The 23,303-nt window shown below is 43.5% G+C and overlaps 1 protein-coding gene across 4 annotated transcripts in view; it reads right to left on the reverse strand.

Annotated features, from left to right (window-relative positions):
• Positions 1-23,303, reverse strand: part of LOC105834259 — an 84,380-nt gene that overhangs the window by 42,584 nt on the left and 18,493 nt on the right. For 3 of the 4 annotated variants that reach the window (XM_036290423.1, XM_036290424.1, XM_036290422.1), the window contains exons 3-4: positions 16,245-16,396; positions 15,946-16,084 (exon numbers count right to left, since the gene is read on the reverse strand). In XM_036290423.1, the coding sequence (XP_036146316.1) occupies positions 15,946-16,084; positions 16,245-16,396 (291 nt within the window). The remainder of the gene's footprint in view (positions 1-15,945; positions 16,085-16,244; positions 16,397-23,303) is intronic. The other variant, XM_036290425.1, reaches the window with a different exon arrangement.

Here is a 23,303-nt window from a genome sequence, read left to right on the forward strand (position 1 = left end):
TAGATACTCTTTTTGAAAAAATGGTCAAAGACATATTTTTTCCTTGAAGTACAAGACTTGAACAATAAAGTCTAAATTTTTTGCTAAAAATATTGAAAATTAAGAAAGTTATGATTTATTTTGTAAAAACTTTTTTTCGAATATTTGAAGATTCAAAAATTTTTTAGGTAACATTTTTTAATTTTTGCTTAAATAATATCAGAATACATTTTCCAAACAATCAAGTTTATCCATAAATTTTTTTGTTACCATATCTTTGATAATTTCATAAATACAGCACTTTAAAAATGACGATGGGTGGTAACCACCCAGTGTGACCTCGACGTTAAAAAAAAAAGTGTGACCTCGAAGGGTTAAAACAAACACATACGAGCGGATCTCTCTTTTTCTCTCTCTTTGTGTATATATCCAAACAAAATTACTTTTAAAAAAAAGTAAAAAAGGCGCAAGTGTATGTGAGCACAATAATTTTTATTTAAAATAATTGTCACTTTAATAATCAAAGTTATACCATTTCAGGAATGTACATTATTTTCGTTGAATTTTTCAACGTCAGTGGTCTATAAATACTACAAAATGCATGATATTTAAACAAAATTTTCTTTTTAAAAGAAGGTAAAAAAAGCGCGCCAAATGTGTGGTTTTCCTTTAAGGAAAAAACCACAAAATCTAAGAATACTTTTGATCAGAGTGGATATAATTTGCCCACGTTTGAAATGGCCACGCGTAAATTTGAGCACGTTCGAAATGGCCACGTTCGGAATAGCCACGTGAAATATTGCACGGAGTTCAATTTGCCCACGTTCGAAACGGACACGTCCGAAACGGCCACGTCCGAAATGGCCACGTTCGAAACGGCCACGTCCGAAATGGCCACGTTCGTAATGGCCACATTCGGAATGGTCACGTTCGGAATGGCCACGTTCGGAATAGCCACGCTTAAAATTACCACGTTCGTAATGGCCACGTTCAAATTGGCTACGTTCGAAACGACCATGTTTGGAATTATTTTTTTCTTGTTTGCGTGGAAAGTTGCAAACCCATGTGGTGCGAAGAATGCTTTGCCCGCGCGCACACACACACACACACACACACACGCACACACGCACGCACGCACGCACGCACGCACGCACACGGGGGTGCAAGGGGGGCCTTCGGCCCCCCTCCCCCATCCACCCTGTCTAAGTTGCTAACCCATGTGCATTGTACTGAAAATTTTGTAAAACATACGTGGCCATTTCGAACGTGGCCGTTCCAAACGTGGGCAAATTGAACCACGTGCAATATTTCCCGTGGCCATTCCGAACGTGGCCGTTTCGAACGTGGTCAAATTTACGTGTGACCATTTTGAACTTGGCCATTTCGGACGTTCCCTTTGTTCAAATTCAACCTAAGTAATATTTTCCTACAACAAAAAAATTACAAATCAGGGATAAAACTTTTGATTTAATTTAGCCTACGTAAGATACATTCCTAAAATGGGTAAAACAATTATTTTAAATAAAAAATTATTCACACACACAAATTAACTTCTCTACAAAAATAATAATATGTAAATATGTTGCGCCAATTATAAAAATAAACATTACAAAATGAGAGTATTAAGTTTTTTCTCTACAAAAATGATATAAAGAAATATGCGCCAATCTATAAAAATAGATGTTTATTCTATGGCTGGCATTCATAGTTTGATTTTTCATTAAGCTTGTATCAGACTAGAGATTGATCTAGTTTACACTGTACGTTTAGTCCGCGACCTGTACACTATATTCAACTCAAACACGATAGATCACAACGATAGAAACACTCGCGAACTTGTTTAGATCAGGCCATTTTTTCACGATCCCTGACCCATCTTAGGCCATACAACGTAACGCGTGTAAACGGTGGTATACTATAAAGCGGTGTAAGTGTACCAGCAAATGCTATAAATAAATGGATCTGCTTTATAGCGTACACATATAAACTACTTACCTACATTAGTTCAAACTTATGTATAGATCTACACGGTGTAAACAATTTGTTACTAACCTACCTTAGGTCGCGGTATAGCTCAGGGCATAGATCAGGTCGCGCGGTGTAAACTAGGCCATTGATATTGGGATTAAATTGAAATGTAACCAATTAGGAACAAAACCAATATTATATTCTTTAACTTTGCTTTGAATGCTCAAATTTCAATTCAATTTCAATCTCAATCTTTAGTCTGATATGGCTTTAAGATTGTTTTAAGTTTGTCTTTAGATACAATTTCGTTACCTACAAAGGTTATTTAATTAAGAAAATCTTAAATACAAGATCAAACTATAAATATCAGCTTTTCGTGTTATTAATCGTGTAATTAAATTGTTGGTTGCTGTGCACCGATGCGAGGCTGCTGCGCGCCTGTAAAAAACAATTGTCAGAAACCATATTAGCCAAAAATAAAGGACATAATATTGAACTGGCAAATATGTATTTTAATACAAATAAATTACAAATATTACAAAAAAATATTTTAATACAAAAAAATATTTTACAAAAATTTGGCGCCGCTAAACGAATAATTTGCCAGCTCTCTTTCTTTTTCTTTTGTGCGTGCATCTGAATGTGTGTGTGTGTGTGCGCGCGTGCGCAAAGCATTCTCTGCACCACATGGGTTTGCGACTGTGTCCGTTTCGCACTGTGCGCATTTGGTCCGTGCGCATTTGATCTGTGTCCATTTGTTACTGTGTCCGTTTGTTACTGTGTCCGTTTGTTACTGTGTCCGTTTGTTACTGTGTCCGTTTGTTACTATGTCCATTTGGTCTGTGCGCATTTGGTCTGTGTCCGTTTCACACTGTGTCCGTTTATTATTGTGCGCATCTAGAACTCACTCTATATGTAGGAAAAGGAAAGATGAAGATGCTCGGAAATTAGAGGAATAGATACGAAATAGCTCGGAAGGCTGGAAGACGATAATAAAGAGGATTTTTATGCGAAAACGGGAAGAAAAAGGGGGAGATTAGCGGAATAAAAAATACTAGAAAAGCCAAAGAGAAGAATTCAAAAAATAATGAGAGGTCAGATTATTGGTAGATTTTATAGAGGAAAAAGGAATACAATAATAGACTATGTGATAGGGAATAGAGAAGTAAAGTAGTGGAGATGGTGGTGGGGGATAAGGTAGACTCAGATCATCAACCGATAGAGGTTAGGTCATGGTGTGGACCAAAAAAAGAAGACTGGAGAAGGAATAGAAACAGGGAATGGAGAGAGGTACAATGGAGATATAGGACAAAGAGGGATGAAAGAGTTTTAGAGAGAAAATAGAAGGAATAAGAGAGATAAAAGGGAAAGAGTTAGAGGAGGAAAGGAGGAAAATAGAGGGAAGGATAAAAGCCGCAATAGAGGAAATAGAAAAGGAAAGAGGGCAAAGACGGAAAAAGGAGGGGGTGGTAGATGACAAATGTAGAGAAATAAAGAGAGAGGTGAGAGATAGTTTGAGGAGGTGGAGAAAGAAAAGGGATATGAAAGAAACTAAAATATAAACGCATGTGTGAGGAAAAGAAGAGGGAATAGGAGAATGAAAGATAGGAGAAAATGGCACTGGAGGTTAGAAAACAAGAGGATGTGTGGGCGCTTAGTTAATAGAGGAGAAAAACAATAAGTGAAGAGATAGAGATAGAAGAGTGGAATGTACATATTATGAATTGTTGAGAAGGGTAGAGAGTAGAGTGGTTATGGAAAGAAGGAGAAATCGAAGGATGGATACGGAAGAGGAAGTAAGTAGAGATGAGGAAGTACTTAGGGAAACGAGAAGCAGAGTAAAAGTGAAAGAACAAATAAATGGGAGTTTTGGGATAGCGAGAGGGTTAAGACAGGGATGCCCGCTCAGTCCGCTGTTATTCAATTTTATGTTAGCAGATCTGAGGAAGATAAAGTGGAAAGAGGTAGGATTAAAGGGGAGAAAAATATACTCGTTGGGATATGCAAATGATCTGGTGTTATTGGCGGAAAGAGAAAGCGAGATGAGGAGTATGTTAAGGAAGTTGAAAGAATACGGAGAGGAAGAGTTTAGAGCTAAATGCGGAAAAAATAAAAGTGTTAAGATTTAAAAAAGGGAGAGGTAGAATAAGTGGAGATGGAAAGAAAAAGTGATAGAAGAGGTGAAGAAGTACAAATACTTAGGCTATGTGTTGCAGAGAAATGAAAGGATGCTCAGATAAAAGATAGAATAAGGAGAGCGGCGGCGGTGATAAGGCAGGTATGGGGAATAGAGAAAAGGAAATGTGGAGGGGACTAGGGAAAGCGGTTATGGCTCTTTGATAGACTAGTGTGAACAGTTATAAGTTATGGAGTAGAGATCTGGGTGTGGAAGAAAAGAGAGGAATTGGAGAGGTTAGAAAAAAGGCATCTAAAATGGGTTGTAGAGATGGACGGGAGGGGGAGCGTCCCGTTTGCCCATGTCAATATTGGCCACGGTCCCGATTGGCCACAATGTCGATTGACCACGGGGTGGATTGACCACGTCAATATTGACCACGCGTCAATATTGGCCACGTCAATAATGGCCACACGTCAATATTGGCCACATTAATATTGGCCACGCGTCAATATTGGCAACGTGTCAATATTAGCTACGTCAACATTGGCCACGTCACTATTGGCGACGCCTCAATATTGGTCACGCGTCAATATTGCCCACGTCAATATTAATCAATTAATAATCAAACCCATGTACATTGCAAACAAAGTAAAATTCACATGTAATTGCAGATTTCCGATACAATGTGCATGGGTTAGCGACTGGGACAGGGTGCGGAAGGGGGGCCGCAGACCCCTCTCTGCACAACCCCCGTGTGTGTACGAAGCATTCTCTGCACCACATAAGTTTGGGACTTTCCACGCTATCGATTTTTAAAGATAGGCCGCTAAACTGAACAATTACCCACTTCATAACTTACAAACAAATAAAAAAAAGATTAATATTGACGTGGACAATATTGAGGCGTGGCCAATATTGACGTGGCCATTATTAACGTGGGCAATTTTGCGCGTGGCAATATTAACGTGACGCGTGGTCAACATTGACGCGTGGCCATTATTGACGTGAGCAATGACGTGGTTAATCCACTCTGTGGACAATCGGGATCGTAGCCAATATTGACGTGGCCAATATTGTGGCCAATATTGACGTGGACAAACGGGTGCCACTCGACGGGAGGACGCCGGAATATGGTAAGGAAGGAATTGTAGAGAGAAAAGCTAATAAGTAGGTCCACGGTGCGGTCGTGGAGTTTTAAGAAAAGATTGGAGAAAGGGGAGAAGAGCAGATTGGCAAGAGAATAATAAGAAAAAATATAGAGGAAAAAGGGAAAGATCGGGCGTGAAAAAAAAAACGGAACGGAGTGTGAAAGGAAAAAAGAAATTCTTCGGGGACAGGGGTGTGGATATGGGGAAGGTAAGGAAAAAGGAGGAAGGTTCGGTAAAATAGTACACTAGTCACAGAAATTAAGGGATATTTAAAAAATCGCAAATTTTTAGGTGATTTTCAAAAGGTTGTAATTTGGAGAAAAATGGTTGTAGAGAAAAATAAAAAAAGCAAATTAAAACTTCAAGTTTCTAGTTTTCAGATCTCAAGTTCGAAATTTCTTAGCATCAGCAGTTTTTGAGTAATCAATAAGAAAATCACCGGAAAAAATTTTTTCAAATTTTTTTTGCCTTTAAAAAGGTCCACGGACTTCCATAAATTTTTTCCAGTGATCCCATCATAAAGCTCTTCTAGATAATTTAATTTTCCTTAATTTGACCTTTTTTGAGCCCTGTACGCTGATTATTCGCTGAGTTATCGTCATTTAAAGCAAAAAAGTCATTTTTGACTTTGGTAATCAATAACTCGGGAAATAATGATCGTACAGAAAATGAAAGGAGAATTTTAAAAACTGCAAAATATTTTCTACAAGTCCTAGTTATTGGTTTTTGTTAAAAAAATTTTGGTAATTATTCACTTTAGGAGAGGCAGCTTTAATGACCTTAACCTTGACATATGTTATCACTGTCACCCTCCTGAGTGACCTTCGAAAGATTTTAACCGTCGCTCGTGATTCGTTAAAAAGTTATTAACAAAAAAATTTGATAAATATGACACATAATTATTCAGTATAGGAGTACATCACATGGTTTTGCGACTTCACGCGTAGCAAGGTTTATCCCCCTGCATACAGAGCGAAACGACGTCCACGCCTGTACTTTACTACAAGGGTTTGCGACTTTAGATTTAAAATTGTGACTAAATAGCAAATTTAAAATGTTTGGGTTAGGTTAGGTTAGGTTAGATTAGGTTAGGTTAGGTTAGATTCCCTCTCGCGGTGCGCCACCTTGTCGTGGTGAGAGGGCTCCCCTGATGGTCCTGTGGCCCCGATCCCGGGCGGACTTGTCCGCTTGGGAGACGGGCCGCGGGCCGTCGGGGGTCTAAGAGCGCACCGTACGGCCTCGGCTGTACGTGTACGGGAGGGAGAGAAGGAAAACTCTGTAAAACCCGGTGAAGGACACACTGTCAACAAACCATATCAATGGAAGGATGCCTAAAAAGCGGAAGAATGTTACCGGCCCAGGGGTACTCGGAGCCCCAGGGCCCGGCGCGCAGGGGGGTATAGTCCCGGCCCCCCCCCCGCGTCGTCATCGAGCGGCGGGCATCTTGAGTTGATGGGGGTGTCCGGAGCCTCATGGAGGAGGCTCTGGTCCGGCGAAGGGGATGACGTCGCCGAGGGGGTGGTGCGTGCGGCCCTGGTGCGGGACGCGCGCTCTCGCGAGTGGGACGGCCTCGTCCAGGCGTGGGACGAGGTCTTCCTCAGGTGGCGGGCGGATGGGGGGAGCGATGCGGTCATGGTGGACCTCATCGCTCGCCTCATCTGGGATCGAGAGGGGAGGGCCGATCACTTCAGGGGGAAGTGTAAGGCCCTCGAAAAGGAAGTCAAGGTCGCCGAACGGGAGCTTCGGTGCCTGAGGGAGAGTGTCCAGGCCCGGAGCTCCGAGGGGGTGAGCCGGGGCACCGGCTCCGGATGTGTGGGCGTGGTGAATCGGCGCGTTGGGCCGAATCGTCCCATGCCCGAAAAGAGGGTCTCCACGGGGACTGATCCCGTGGTGTGGAATCCGCCCCCTGGAGTTCAGACGGTGGACCGCTGCGTCGGCACGGACCCGGTCGGGTGCGTGGACCGTTCGGTCGGCTCCGATCGTCCGGGCGGCCGGCGCGCGGTCGACGGGAGGGATCCCGCTTTAGGGACGTCGGGGGGCGGGGGGGACACTGGCCAAAACGCACGGCCTTGTTCCCCCCAACCTCCGAGCGAGAGGGGTGGCCCCGGGTCGGGCGCCGGGAGGGCAGTCATGTGCTTCCGGTGCCTGGTCCGGGGCCACATTGGGCGTGACTGTCGGGGCCCGTATCGTGGCAACTTATGCTATCGGTGCGGGGCCCCGGGTCACGTGGCGAGGGGGTGCAGTGGGGCACTTAGGTGCCCAGTCTGCGCCGGTTCCGGGGGGGTCGCCGACCACAAGTTGGGGTCGGCGAGCTGCCCCGCCCGGCGGTCAGGAGGACGGCCGTGTAAGGGCGGTGGCGACGAGGCGGAAATTCCGAGAGAGGGAGGAAGCCGTCGGGGGTGGGGGGGTTTGCCCCTCTCCCCCCCGGCGGCCCGGCGAGCGGGCGGGGCTGGCTCGCGCGGGGCGTGGGTGGGGGGGACTTGTCCCCCTCCCCTGTGCAGGAGGGCCCGGAAGCGGGCGGACAGGGCGGGACATGGGGCTTCCGCGGGGCTGGACGAGGGCCCCGCGGGACCCGCGTTGTTGGAGGTGCTCGCCGGGATCGCGAGTAGTGTGGGGGGGCGAGGGATGCGGCGTCACTCGTGGGCGTGGCTCCTTCGCCCTTTCCCGGCGGGTGCGCGGGAACGGGGTCAAGTAGCCCCCTCCGCGCCCGTAGGCTGGTGTTGGTGGTGGCGCGCCGGTTCCGGGTCCCTTTTCTGGGACCCCGGGACCGGCGCGCTAGATGGGGGGATGGCCCGGGGGGGGGGCGATCGGGACGGGCCGCTTGCGGCCCTCTCTCGTTTTCCCCCTTCCTGAGCGGATGGTGGGGCGGGGCCCTCGCGGTGTGAGCGAGAGTCCGCGCTCGGATGGACGGTGGAGGGGGGGGCGGAGCGACTGGCGCCTGGGCTCACGCGCCTCCTTGGGAGGGGCGGGCCCCGTGCCTTGCTCTTTGGCCCCCCTCCTCATCGAAGACGCGCCGCTTCCGGTGGCGGGGGCGTCACGGGATGGAACGGGCGGGGCGGTGCCGTGTCGTACTTAACGACGGCGGCGCCGCTTCGCCCGCTCCCCGGCCCGCGTCGTTTACAGACGCCGGTTGGGGTGTGAGTGGGCGGGTTTGCGGGCGAGCGCGTAGTAGTGCCGCCCGCTCACCCGCCTCCCTCCGCCCGGTCCTGGTTTTTTTTTTTTGGGACCGGGCGAGAGGCATGTAGTCGCGCGCCCCTCCCTCTTCCCTCCCTTGTTTGGGGGGATGAGGAGGGGGGGTGCGCGAACGGGGGAGGCGGCCTTCGCGACAGGTTCGGGGCGGGGACCGGGATCCCCGCTCGGCCGACCGACCCCGACGAGAAGTAGACCCGGGGGGTGGATGGCCCCCTTCGGGTCGAGGGGGGGGGCGGGAGGGGGTTCTGTCCTCTTCCCGTCCCTCCACGGGATGTAGGGTCGCGTACGCAACCCTAGGGCGAGGGCTCCCCGGAAGTAATGCCACAGCAGTTCCCGGGAAGTCCGACTAAACGCCCTGACGGCCATCCGGAGTGGTTTTAGTCGGTAGGCCTGCCCGTTGCACACCGAGGGTGCGAGACCGCATAGGTCCTATTCGCACCCGAGGGGGCGGGAGTCCGACATACCCCGGGCCCTTCCCGGAGGCCCGGGGATCCATGAGGATTTCCACTCCGTCAAAAAAAAAAAAAAGGTTAGGTTAGATTAGGTTAGGTTAAGTTCCCTCTCGCGGTGCGCCACCTTGTCGTGGTGAGAGGGCTCCCCTGATGGTCCTTGTGGCCCCGATCCCGGGCGGACTTGTCCGCTTGGGAGACGGGCCGCGGGCTGTCGGGGGTCTAAGAGCGCACCGTACGGCCTCGGCTGTACGTGTACGGGAGGGAGAGAAGGAAAACTCTGTAAAACCCGGTGAAGGACACACTGTCAACAAACCATATCAATGGAAGGATGCCTAAAAAGCGGAAGAATGTTACCGGCCCAGGGGTACTCGGAGCCCCAGGGCCCGGCGCGCAGGGGGGTATAATCCCGGCCCCCCCCCCGCGTCGTCATCGAGCGGCGGGCATCTTGAGTTGATGGGGGTGTCCGGAGACTCATGGAGAAGGCTCTGGTCCGGCGACGGGGATGACGTCGCCGAGGGGGTGGTGCGTGCGGCCCTGGTGCGGGACGCGCGCTCCCGCGAATGGGACGGCCTCGTCCAGGCGTGGGACGAGGTCTTCCTCAGGTGGCGGGCGGATGGGGGGAGCGATGCGGTCATGGTGGACCTCATCGCTCGCCTCATCTGGGATCGAGAGGGAAGGGCCGAACACTTCAGGGGGAAGTGTAAGGCCCTCGAAAAGGAAGTCGGGGGCCTGCGCGAGTTCCGTGACAAGGGGGTCCGGGAGCTGCGTGAGGCCCTTGATGGTGAGGTTCGGGAGAACGCCGAACGGGAGCTTCGGTGCCTGGGGGAGAGTATTCAGGCCCGGAGCTCCGAGAGGGTGAGCCGGGGCACCGGCTCCGGATGTGTGGGCGTGGTGAATCGGCGCGTTGGGCCGAATCGTCCCATGCCCGGAAAGAGGGTCTCCAGGGGGACTGATCCCGTGGTGTGGGACCCGCCCCCTGGAGTTCAGACAGTGGACCGCTGCGTCGGCACGGACCCGGTCGGGTGCGTGGACCGTTCGGTCGGCCCCGATCGTCCGGGCGGCCGGCGCGCGGTCGACGGGAGGGATCCCGCTTTAGGGACGTCGGGGGGCGGGGGGGACACTGGCCAAAACGCACGGCCTTGTTCCCCCCAACTTCCGAGCGAGAGGGGTGGCCCCGGGTCGGGCGCCGGGAGGGCAGTCATGTGCTTCCGGTGCCTGGTCCGGGGCCACATTGGGCGTGACTGTCGGGGCCCGTACCGTGGCAATTTATGCTACCGGTGCGGGACCCCGGGTCACGTGGCGAGGGGGTGCAGGGGGGCACCTAAATGCCCAGTCTGCGCCGGTTCCGGGGAGGTCGCCGACCACAAGTTGGGGTCGGCGAGCTGCCCCGCCCGGCGGTCGGGAGGACGGCCGCGTAAGGGCGGTGGCGACGAGGCGGAAATTCCGAGAGAGGAAGGGGGCCGTCGGGGGTGGGGGGTTTGCCCCCCTCCTCCCCCAGCGGCCCGGCGAGCGGGCGGGGCTGGCTCGCGCGGGGTGTGGGTGAGGGGGACTTGTCCCCTTCCCCTGTGCAGGAGGGCCCGGAAGCGGGCGGACAGGGCGGGACACGGGGCTTCCGCGGGGCTGGACGAGGGCCCCGCGGGACCCGCGCTGTTAGAGGTGCTCGCCGGGATCGCGAGTAACGTCGCGATTCTGGCGAGACGAGTATGGGGGGGCGAGGGATGCGGCGTCACTCGTGGGCGTGGCTCCCTTGCCCTTTCCCGGCGGGTGCGTGGGAGCGGGGTCAAGTGGCCCCCCCCCGCGCCCGTAGGCCGGTGTTGGTGGTGACGCGCCGATTCCGGGTCCCTTTTTGGGACTCCGGGACCGGCGCGCTGGATGGGGGGATGGCCCGGGGGGGCGATCGGGACGGGCCGCTCGCGGCCCTCTCTCGTTTTCCCCCCTCCTGGGCGGATGGTGGGGCGGGGCCCTCGCGGTGTGAGCGAGAGCCTGCGCTTGGGATGGACGGTGGAGGGGGGGGCGGAGCGACTGGCGCCTGGGCTCACGCGCCTCCTTGCGAGGGGCGGGCCCCGTGCCTTGCTCTTTGGCCCCCCTCCTCATCGAAGACGCGCCGCCCCCGGCGACGGGGGCGGTGGCGTCACGGGATGGAACGGGCGGGGCGGTGCCGCGTCGTGATTAACGACGGCGGCGCCGCTTCGCCCGCTCCTCGGCCCGCGTCGTTTACAGACGCCGGTTGGGGTGTGAGTGGGCGGGTTTGCGGGCGAGCGCGCAGTAGTGCCGCCCGCTCACCCGCCTCCCTCCGCCCGGTCCTGGGAGTTTGGGACCGGGCGAGAGGCATGTAGTCGCGCGCCCCTCCCTCTTCCTCCCCTTGCGGGGGGTTGAGGAGAGGGGGGGTGCGCAAACGGGGGAGGCGGCCTTCGCGACAGGTTCGGGGCGGGGACCGGGATTCCCCGCTCGGCCGACCGACCCCGACGAGAGGTAGACCCGAGGGGTGGATGGCCCCCTTCGGGTCGAGGGGGGGCGGGAGGGGGTTCTGTCCTCTTCCCGTCTTTCCACGGGATGTAGGGTTGCGTACGCGACCCTAGGGCGAGGGCTCCCCGGAAGTAATGCCACAGCAGTTCCCGGGGAGTCCGACTAAACGCCCTGACGGCCATCCGGAGTGGTTTTAGTCGGTAGGCCTGCCCGTTGCACACCGAGGGTGCGAGACCGCATAGGTCCGATTCGCATCCGAGGAAGCGGAAGTCCGAGATACCCCGGGCTCTTCCCGGAGGCCCGGGGATCCATGAGGATTTCCACTTCGTCAAAAACAAAAAAAAAAGAAAAAAAGGTTAGGTTAAGTTAAGAAAAAATATGGGGATGGAGTGCAGAAGGACGGAGCCCCTCCCCCGCCCACACGTTCTCTACACTACACTTTGCAGTAGACGTTCAATATTTTGAGTATGTACTCCTGTACTTATGTAAAAAAAATATATATTATATCATTTAATAATATATGAAATGCGTGATTTGCATGTTTGCTAATCCATATGCAAAGTGTGTTGCAAAGAACGTGTGGGTGGAGCCCCTACCCTTCCCCGTATTTTTTCCTAACCTATCCCAAACATTTTTAATTCGCTATTCGGCCACAATTTTAAATCTAAAGTCGCAAACCCTTGTAGTAAAGTACAGGCGTGGACGTCGTTTCGCTCTGTAAGCAGAGGGGGATAAACCTTGCTACGCGTGGAAAGTCGCAAAACCATGTGATGTACTCCTATACTAAATAATTATGTGTCATATTTATCAAACTTTTTTGTTAATAACTTTTTAACGAATCACGAGCGACGGCTAAAATTTTTCGAAGGTCACTCAGGAGAGTGACCTTGATAACATATATCAAGGTCAAGGTTATCGGAGCTGCCTCCCCTAAACTGAATAATTACCAAAATTTTTTTAATACGAGAAAGTTGAAAGAGGTAACAAATTGCGTAATTAGGGATATTCGCTTAACTTGGCATAACTTTGCAAATAATGAATAGATTAAGGACTGTATGATATTGACTGTAACTTTTTAACTTCAAAGTATCTCAAAGAAACTCTAAAAATTTCAAAACCTGCGATTTCTTTTCATTGTGCTCGGAATAATTGAATTTGTCGTTTTTGCTAAAAATCAATTTAAGGATGACTTTTCACTTTTTATTCATTTTTTTATGTTGAAAATGTTTTTTTAGCAATAATCCATATTTTCTTTATCAAAAAATGTTAATCATTATTAAAAAAATTTTTTTTATTAAAAAAATTTTTTTCTCAAATTCATTTTTAATTATATCCACAATGTTTTACATTCGTAAAAAAAATTTTTTTTTATTTTTTTTTACCGCTGTAACTGCTTTAGTTTTAAACGCCAATTTAAAAATTGATTACAAAAAGTTGATATACAGTAGAAGCTCCGCATAGCCACGGTCTCGGGGGTTTGCGTCGTGGCATTGAATGAAATTGTGGCACTGCAAAGTAACCCCACTCTATCGACAGAATGGGAGAGAGTAGCGTACATGATGTGAGCAGGCTGCGCGGCGCTGATGCGCGCTAGTGCGGTAGGACGCATAGTAGGGGAATAAATTTCCCCTTCGGTGAGATAATGAAGAAGGCATTGAGAGGAAACGCGATAAATCGGAGAGTGACAATGCGGAGCTTCTACTGTACCCCCAATGGATCGCTGTATTTTAGCTTGAATTTTTACTGAGTTCTTCAGAGTCCAAATCGTTTCCACAAGCTTTCATTAAAACAAGAACAGTTTTTTTTTTAACTAATCCAAAATTCCTTTCGGGATATTCGAATCCTTCTTTGATGTTAGAAAAAAATTGTTTTCTTCAATATGCCGCGGCGATATTTATCTGCAACTGATGTTACTCGCATTGTTACTCTTCTTCAAGAGAGTTATAATCAAGTTCAAGTTGCTACTATGAGAGTAAACCAATCGGTTGTTAGTTGTACTTAGACGCGATTTAACAAAACCCAAAGCCACGAGCGATGTCCGGGTCAAGGTAGACGACGGATCACTACTGAGCGCGATGACTGGGCTATCATTCGATGGGCTCGTCGAGAACATACTGTGCATGCACATACGATTGCTCATCAATTTTTAAATCGTCGACAACGCCCTTCCCAACAACACATTTCAGTCTCAACGGTTCGAAGTCGCTTTCAAGAGCAAGGACTACATGCTCGATGCCCAAACCGCGTGCCTATGCTTACAGCTAGACATCGTCGAGCCCGATTAGCCTAGGCGCATTACTATCGGCATTGGGGTCGTAGACAGTGGGCCACTGTATTATTCATGGATGAATCCCGATTTTGTCCTCATGGCAATGACAAACAATCTCTCATTTGACGCCGCCGTGGAGAACGTGATCGTGATAATTTCACGCGACCAGCCACGTCGCGGCTTTTAATGGCGGTTCAGTAATGGTATGGGTAGGCGTATCCATGAACAGCAGAACTCCTTTGATAATCATTCCTGGAATTGACTGCCGAAACGTACGTCACTGAAATCCTGGAACCACACGTCCTGCCCATGCGTAGACACATGGGTAATCGTTTCATCCTCATGCAGGATAATGCTCGTTCTCATACCGCGAGGCGTACGAGAAATTTTCTTGACGCCAACAACGTGGTAACTCTCAACCACCCACCTATGAGTCCCGACTTAAACCCCATTGAGCATGTTTGAGACATGCTCGGGCGTCGATTGCGATGAGACTACCCGCGATTACAAAATTTCCGTCAATTGACCCAAGCGCTTTTGCAAACTTGGCGAGGAATTCCGCAACGAGACATCCAGCGGTGCATAAATATGCGAGACCGCTTAGAATCGGTAATTAACAGCAGAGGCAGCAGTACGCGATTTTTAATTGTGATCTGCAGTACACACACACACACACACACACACACACACACACACACACACACATACACAATTTAAGGGTATTTAATGAGTTTGGAGTCGTTTAAATACTGCGGAAGTGACAAGCCATAGGGTCTCATTACCTTAAAACGCGCGCGCGCACGCGCGCACGCACGCACATACACACACACACAATAGCGTAAATCCACCGTGGTACGCTTTGGATAACCCTAATGCCGATGGTTAAAAAAAACAGTACCGGCAAAATTTCAAACGAATTTTTTTTTGACAATTGTAGAGTATAGTGAATATAGTAAAACAAATTAAAGAAAAAAATTTTTTTTTATTTGCCAAGTTATGCCAAGTTAAACGAATATCCCTAATTACGCAATTTTTTACTTCTTTTTCAATAAACTTTCTCGTACTAAAAAATTTTTTTTAACAACAACCAATAACTAGGACTTGTAGAGAATACTTTGCAGTTTTTAAAACCCTCCTTTTATTTTCTGTACGATCATTATTTCCCGAGCTATTGATTACCAATATCAAAAATGACTTTTTTGCTTTGAATGATGATAACTCAGCGAAAAATCATCGTACAGGGCTCAAAAAAGGTCAAATTAAGAATTAAATTATCTAGAAGAGCTTTATGATGAGATCACTGGAAAAAATTTATGGAAATCCGTGGACCTTTTTAAAGGCAAGAAAAAATTTGCAAAAATTTTTTCTTATTGATCACTCAAAAACTGCTGATGCTAAAAAAATTTGAACTCAAGATTTGAAAACTAGAAGCTTGAAGCTTTAATTTGCTTTTTTTAATTTTTCTCTACGACCATTTTTCTCCAAGTTACAGCTTTTTGAAAATCACCTAAAAATTTGGGATTTTTAAAATATCCCTTAATTTCTGTGACTAGTGTAGATGAGGGTAGAAAATGGCGAAGAAAGAAAAGATAGAAAAGAATCAGAGAGTCAAACTTTAATAGATGATACAAGAGGGTAAGAAAGGGGAGAGTTATACCGGATATACCTAAAGAAAGGGTGAGGAGAGAGTAGATAGAGGAGAGTCTCTAGATTTAAACTAAGGTGTGAGATGAGGGAAGGTAGATATTGGGAGGAGGAGAAAAGAAAAGCGTGCAGATTATGTGGAGTGGAGAAGGAATCATGGGAGCATGTGTGGAAGTCGTGTAGGAAAGGGGAGGGGGGATTCAAGGTGGCAGGATGCAGTAAATAGGTGTTTGGAAAAGATTGGAGGGGGAGAGTTGGATGAGAGAATTGGAGGAGGGGAAAAGAAGGATGGAGGTTATGGAGTAGAGGTTATGGAGTGGGGAAAGGGGAGGGAACGAAAAGGAAAATGTGTTGGATAGATGAGACAGAGTGAGAGACAGCCCTAGGAAGAGAGAGAGGGAGTTGTGTGTGGGAAAAGTAAACTGGAAGAAAGATGAAGACGATAACTTAGAGCCTTAATGGTTGGGATTATGTGCATAAGAAAACGGAAGTCCAACGGTTCGGGAAGCGTGTATGTGTGTGTGCGTACGCATGGTCGTAGCGGGGTGACGTGAAAACGGAACTCGGCCCTCGCGGACAACCCAAAATAATTTATTGTATAAATTAGCTTAAGTTTAAAGATAAAGTTAAAGTTAAGCATGCTTTTGTAAAGAAATTGTAATCCCGAGGAAATCAATAAAAACATACTATTACTATTAATAATTCTACCTTCCATCTAAATCCGTATCTACTTTGTTTTCAAACGGCATGTCCGCTATGGCAAACGTATCAGGCTTCAGTACGTTGTCTCGTAAATTATCATCCTTTTCAGGTGCGGTAAATGGTAATGCTGTAATAGCTTTGTCATCTGTAAAAATTATTCTCTCACTTAGAATAATATATCAATCAGTTTTGTTAGTAACAAATTATATAACATATTAATAAGCTTTTATAAATACAGAAACAATGTTTAATAATCAGAATATATACAAAATATATACATAAAATGTGCAGAATAATAAACTTTCCATCGAGTAGATATACCCAAAGAGACATACCCAGAAAGGTACTGTTGAATTTTAAAAAATTTTTCAATATGTTATCAATCTGGGATTCGAAATAAAGCGTTATTTCGAGTGGATCACTGAAGATGTTAAAGTGCAAACTGCTTCTGGGATGCCTAGAACAAGCCATACAAAATCAAAATTATTCAGTGTCTTATTTCATAGATATTTCAACTAAAAAATGAAACATTTTATTAAATTAATATAAGTTTGGTGAAATAAATGCTAATAGAGCCAAAGCAGAATAGAGTTTACTTGTAATATTGTAATATCAATTTCGCAAGAAAACTACTATGATTACAGCAGACGTTTCGGCCATTTTTAATGCATAATAATTCTCAATTATACATCAGTGCGTTGGAGAATTGTTATTCTGAATGTAAAGTTATTTGTCATTCCTTCCTATTCTGTAAAGTTACTAAAACCGGAATGTAACGTATAAAAATTCAAGTCAACAATTAAATATAGAAAATTGAAGCTAAATTAAATTAATTAGACAGTACCTGTTATGTGGGAGTGATTTTCACATTTCAGTCTTGGAAGTTAATGATTCATTCTTTAAAAAAAACCATACAGTTTATTGTTGATGCTAATATTCAAACAAGTGTATTAATATATGTTAAAATTATAAATTATTCATTAGATAATAAATGTAAATTAAACAAATATTTAGTCCAAAATTAAAAAGTAAATAACGGAGAAAGAATTATCAAATTATTAAAATTAGTATATAACTAGATTAATAATCTGCAAATTTTAATAATTTGACGAATTTATTTACTCTTTTTCCATTATTTACTTTTTAATTTTGGACTAAATATTTGTTTAATTTACATTTATTATCTAATGAATAATTTATAATTTTAACATATATTAATACACTTGTTTGAATATTAGAACCAACAATGAACTGTATGGTTTTTTTTTTTTAAGAATGAATCATTAACTTCCAAGACTGAAATGTGAAAACCACTCCCACATAACAGGTACTGTCTAATTAATTTAATTTAGCTTCAATTTTCTATATATATAATTGAAAATATTATGCACTGAAGATGGCCGAAACCAATGCGCCAAAACGTCTGCTGTAATCATAGTAGTCTTCTTGCAAAATATATATTACAATATTACAAGCGAACTTTATCCTGCTCTGGCTCTATTAGCATTTATTTCACCAAACTTATATTAATTTAATATTAAGAGCCTTTCTAGATATATTACTATTGTCTAAATTTTCATTTCATTAAAGTTACGAAATATGTCTGCAATATTTCTAAGGCAGTTCTGAAATAACATAATTTGCAATTTTTACACTTGAAATCTTATTTCAAAATTACTGAATAATTACTAAAAATATAAAAATATTTTTCTAAAATATTACCCTACTTATAAAAAGTTACTGAAACGGCTTTACAATATTGCTGTGTGATTTTCTGAATATAATACTTTTTTAAAAAAGGGCGCTAAGTGTATGGTTTTTTTAAGGAAAAAATTACAAATCCAAAATACTATTTTTGATAAAATTTAAACTAAGTGATATATACTTTTATGGTTAGAAAAAATCACATTTATTTATGTATCAAATCAATCCAAGATAATACTGTTCATCAAATTCAACCGAAATAATATAAGTGATATATATCACAAAAATCTAAGATGATACTTTGGATAAAATTCAACCTAAGCAATACACATAAATAACTTTCTCTACAAAAATAATAATATTAAAACATTTTGCGCCAATTATAATAATAGATATTTATATGGACTAAAACATTTACTCTATTACTATTCTTTGGCCAGTATTCATAATTAAGGTATTAGCTGCTTTGCGCCCATACAAGGTAATAAAAAAAAAAATATTAAAGAAGACAAATATTTTATTATAACTAAATGTTTTATTATAAATAGTTTTTAAAAAAACTTGGCGCTGCTAAACCGAATACACATGCACGAGTGGGGGGGGGGGGATTAATATAGTGACAATTAATATATTTATTCGGAGGGTTTAGCAGCGCCAAGTTTTTTTTAATATTTATTAATAACAAAACATTTAGTTATAATAAAATATTTATATGTCTGTTTTACATTATTCTTCTTCATTACATCCTTGTATGGGCGCAAAGCAACCAATTTCTTAATTATGAATACTGGCCAAAGAATAGCAGCAGAGTAGATGTTTTAGTTCATATAAATATCGATTATTATAATTGACGCAAAATGTTTTATCATTATTATTTTTGTAGAGAAAGTTAATTATGCGTATTACTTAGGCTAAATTTTATTCAAAGTATCATCTTAGATTTTTGTGATATATACAGTGTTGTAATAGATCATTAAATAATCTAGATCAGATCAAGATCTTTATCAAAATATTAAATCTAGATCAGATCACAGATCATTTTTCATACATTTGATCTAGATCATAGATTAATTTTGATCTAGATCGAAGATCGTTTTTTTTTTTATTTAACAATTTGGTAGGAGTAGAAATCGAAGTTTTTTAAGCTTCTTTAATGGGCTTTTAGGAATGTCCCAGAAATCTTCAAAAGAGAAAATCTTCGACAGTTTCATCTTATTACCCCCACTCTACGCCTCTAAAAGGAAGTTCTTGCCGTCGGAGATTTTTTTTTCGAAGATTTAGTGATACGCATGCGCAGTAGAAAATCGCACAATTCACGCGGAACTTTCAAAACAAAAATTTGAATTAATTAAACAACTATTTGTGACATTAACTTTAATAATATAATTATTTATAAGTATACATATATAATTATACATAAGTAAATTAAAATCTGCAAGTTGATTAGCTACACATTTCCCGGATCGTGAACTTGGACCAATAGTATAGGGAAATTAGACTTTTTTGAGAAAAAATTGTAAGAGGCACTTTTATTGCAGATTCTTATTCGGAAAAATCGTACAAACATATTAAACAAAAATTCAACCCGGAAAAAGTTGGACACAAGGACCAAGTTCTAGCATCGCGGATTTTAATCTCAGAAACTATTAACCTAGAGTAGAGGTTACAGTATAGATAGAGACCCTCTAAAGTCGAGTCAAGTAATAAAAAGATCTAATTTTTTATAGATCAAGATCATATAATTAAAAAAATCTAGATCAGATCAAAGATTATCGTAAAAAAAAGATCTTTACCAGATCAATAGATCATAGAAGTTGATCTAGATTAATGATCGGATTCATTTGATACGTAAAGAAACGTGATTTTTTCTAACCATAAAGGTATATATCACTTAGATTGAATTTTATCAAAAGTATCTTGAATTTGTAATTTTTTTCATAAAGAAAAACCATACACTTAGCGTCTTTTTTAATTTTTTTTAAGAAGGTAATTTTATTTGGATATCACGTATTTTGTAGTGTTTATAGATCACTTAAGTTAAATTTGATTAAAAGGATTATCTTGGATTTATGTAATTTCTTCCTTAAATTTAAATTTTACATTAATATTGATAATTACATAGATAAAGTGTGATGTAGAGTTATGCATCGCTTAAATATTGATAATGTTGCAAGTATAAGGACTATATCTTTTGTCACCAAGATACCTGCATTTATATATGTTACTAGTAAAGCAAAGAATAAAAATTAGTACTGTTACAAACGTTTATTTAAAGTTGTATTAAAGATAATTATAATAATTGTTAATATTGATTGGCAATTACAGCAAGACATTTAACTCATGCACAATTCTATATCACGCAACATTTCATCTATCTCATCGGCACCAGTGTAAAATCTAAACTATGTTACTCACTGATGAATTAATTTTATATTGGTGTTAATGATTAAATAGATGAGATGTGATGTAGAGTTGTGCATCGGTTAAATATTGATAATGTTGTAAAAATAAGGACTATCTTTTGTACTAAAATACCGGTAATTATATACGCTATTAGGGCAAAATATAAAAATTAGTATTATTAAAAACATTTATTTAAAGTTTTATTAAAGTTAATTAATAGTTATTAATGTTGATTGACAATTACAACAATATGTAACTGATGTACAATTCTACGTCACACAACATCTCGTATATCTCATCCACTCCAGTGTAAAATTGAATCATAGATCAAATAACATAGTTCACTTAAATGTTTAATACATTTGTATAATAATAAAATTATAATCTGAGAACATTTAGTATAACGATTTCATATATTTTAAATATTTTCAATAAAAATTTGTATCATATTATAATCTCACACTGCACGTCACTTAGCACGAACCACTGGCAACCCACAGAACCCAATAATATATACACGGTGCTGTCTGTTCTGGGTGAGTTCTGAAATTCACTATGCAAAAAGTGCACGCAACACCTAAAAGTGCACGAATAGATCTACTATCTCACTAGCAAGCGGCACTCGCATCGCGATTCGCGATGTATCTGCTGCGACACTTTCTTATCATAAAAAGCGCCGCTGATGTCAAAACAACAAACCGTACATTTCCTCGTCTTGCTTTTCTGGCCCCCTTAGGTGCCTACAAGATTGAAGACGACATATCTTACATGAAAATTTTGACATTTGGAATTTTGCATCGTGACATCTCCTCTCATAGAATACGTAGAAGAAAAATAAAAACAGTTTTCAAATAGACCCCAAGCTTTCCATTGAGCCTAGTTAAAACTCGATCAATTTATCCGTTTCTGAGATCCGATAATCTCGGGTGCTCGCAAGTCGCGTAAAGAATACGGTCGGACTCGCTGCGCATTCACTTGACGCGAGCCACTACCGTGTTTCTTGATTTCTCTTCCCAACATAAATAACAAAACAAAAATAAAAGCCTTCGATTGATTAATCTTCTTATGAAAAGTTTCTATTTCCGCCCTAAGTCTTACATGCATTCTTGGTTTTCTGGCCCGCATTAATTGATAACGTTATCGTGTAATCTAATGTTGTTCCCCTTATGATGGGGCTTCTTTTGTATTTTTTCTTCACGATTCACTATTCTTCGTCGTGATTATCCTTCATCGTCGCTATTCCTGCCTGCATCCACATCTTCACTGCTTCGATAAGAGTAAGCGGAAACAGACTTTTGCATTTCTCTTCCCAAAATAAAAAATTAGGACCTTTGATTAATTCTCTTATGCATCATTATACAATGACTGTTCACCCACCTTAAGTCTTACGCATTATCATTGGTTAATATCACCACCATGTGAGCCAATCAGGACAGCAATGTTAGTTGAAAATAACAGACTATGAACGATAGTGACGATACGAATGCCACATGGTAGCAAATACGCAAAATAGACGTTCTTTCTCTTCCCTTACGTCAGCCACCCTTAGATACCTAGAAGGTTGACGACAACAACGACGTATCTTAAATAAAAGTTTCGACACTTGGACTTTGCGTCGCGATATCTCCATTCATAGAACACGTAGAAAAAAACTAAAAACAGTTTTCTGATATAAATCAACCCCAAGCTTTCAATTGAGCCTAGTTAGAACTCGATCGGTTTAGTCGTTTCCGAGATCCGATAATCTCGGTGCTCGCAAGTCGCGTACTCGCGTAAAGTCATCCCAAAATAGCATAAGCCATACAGAAACTTTTTTGCATGAATTTTTTGCACGCTTACCTTGTTTTTCATACATTTACCTTTATTACTATGTAGGGATTGAACAGCACTGCAGTTACACGCAGCTACACTTCACTATACTTTTAATACAGACTTCGCATCTAGTATACACATAGTTACAGTCTCAAGTCTTTATCTGCGAAATCAATACGTAACACTTGTATTTTAACGAGTATATAAAGTTCAACCGTTAATAGTTAACCGGCGTTCTTATTTCATAGACCTTACTCTATCTATTCTGCAAATCCTACAATTGGCGACCTCACAACTGGTGACGTCCCCACGTGAGTTAAATTTCCGATGTAAATATCTACCTCGCGTAGGGATAAGTAAAAAATTCTACGTTGAATATGCCGGTCGGCAGCAAACGACACGCCTAATCCGCCATACTACTCATATTGTTTTATCGCTCGCGTCGTCTTATCGCCTGTATCGTTATGCACTTGTTGCGAAATCCTAAGTGTCATAAAAAATGGAGGATCAACATTCTCAGATCCAGACTTTCGTACGAGACAACAGATATCCCTACAAGAAATATGAGTGTGATACATTCTTCGAAAGCCGCTAGTACACAGGATAGTATAACCGACAACGAGACTAATAGTGAACAGCTCATTGAATTAAACAACGATCACGCAGGCGCAGCAACAAAGAAGAACATCCGCCATGTTAAAGTAGGTACACAAAATACGGCAATTTCCACCTTTTCGACGGATGATCGCCGCGTAAGGCCAGCAATCCAGGGATCACGAATCCCTCTTCACAGGCAACACAAGTATTGCTCGATCATTCATATTTTTCGTCCGCAATGCCAATTACAAACGACGCAACCTTTATGTACGGAGCTACACAGAATATCAAATAAGACTACACAAATTTAAGCCCGGTCACAACGTTCAAGCTTGGTTCAAAATCGTGGAGAGCGAATTCCGAGAGCGCAGAACATTCAAAGCAGACAAATTCACCGCGTTAATATCCAATCTCGACGATAGAATGAGTAACGCAATCGTCGAACTTCCTCTTAATAACAGTAATGAAGCGCTTAAAATACAGATTTCCTCTTAATAACCGTTACATTGCTTATTGAATATTACTCGTTATCACAAGAACAAGAACTCAAAAAATTATTATCGCCTATCAATCAAAGACAAAAAGCCCTCGAGCTTACTTGCGGAGATTTGGTCGCTCGCCGGTGCTGGAAGATTCGACGACGAAGATCTTAAAACGTTCTTTCTCAAATATATGCCGAAGTGCGCATGACTTTACAAGTCATATCTGGGGACATTAATGTGTTAGCAGCGGTCGCAGACAAAATTATGGAACATCGACTAACAGATTCAAATAAAAAGACGATGACTATCCAAAAACCAGAAAACGATCTCGCCAGTCAATTACCGCAATTAACTAAGCAAATAAAC

The sequence above is a fragment of the Monomorium pharaonis genome, chromosome 7 (assembly GCF_013373865.1).
Source record: "Monomorium pharaonis isolate MP-MQ-018 chromosome 7, ASM1337386v2, whole genome shotgun sequence".
Classification (NCBI taxonomy): domain Eukaryota; kingdom Metazoa; phylum Arthropoda; class Insecta; order Hymenoptera; family Formicidae; genus Monomorium; species Monomorium pharaonis.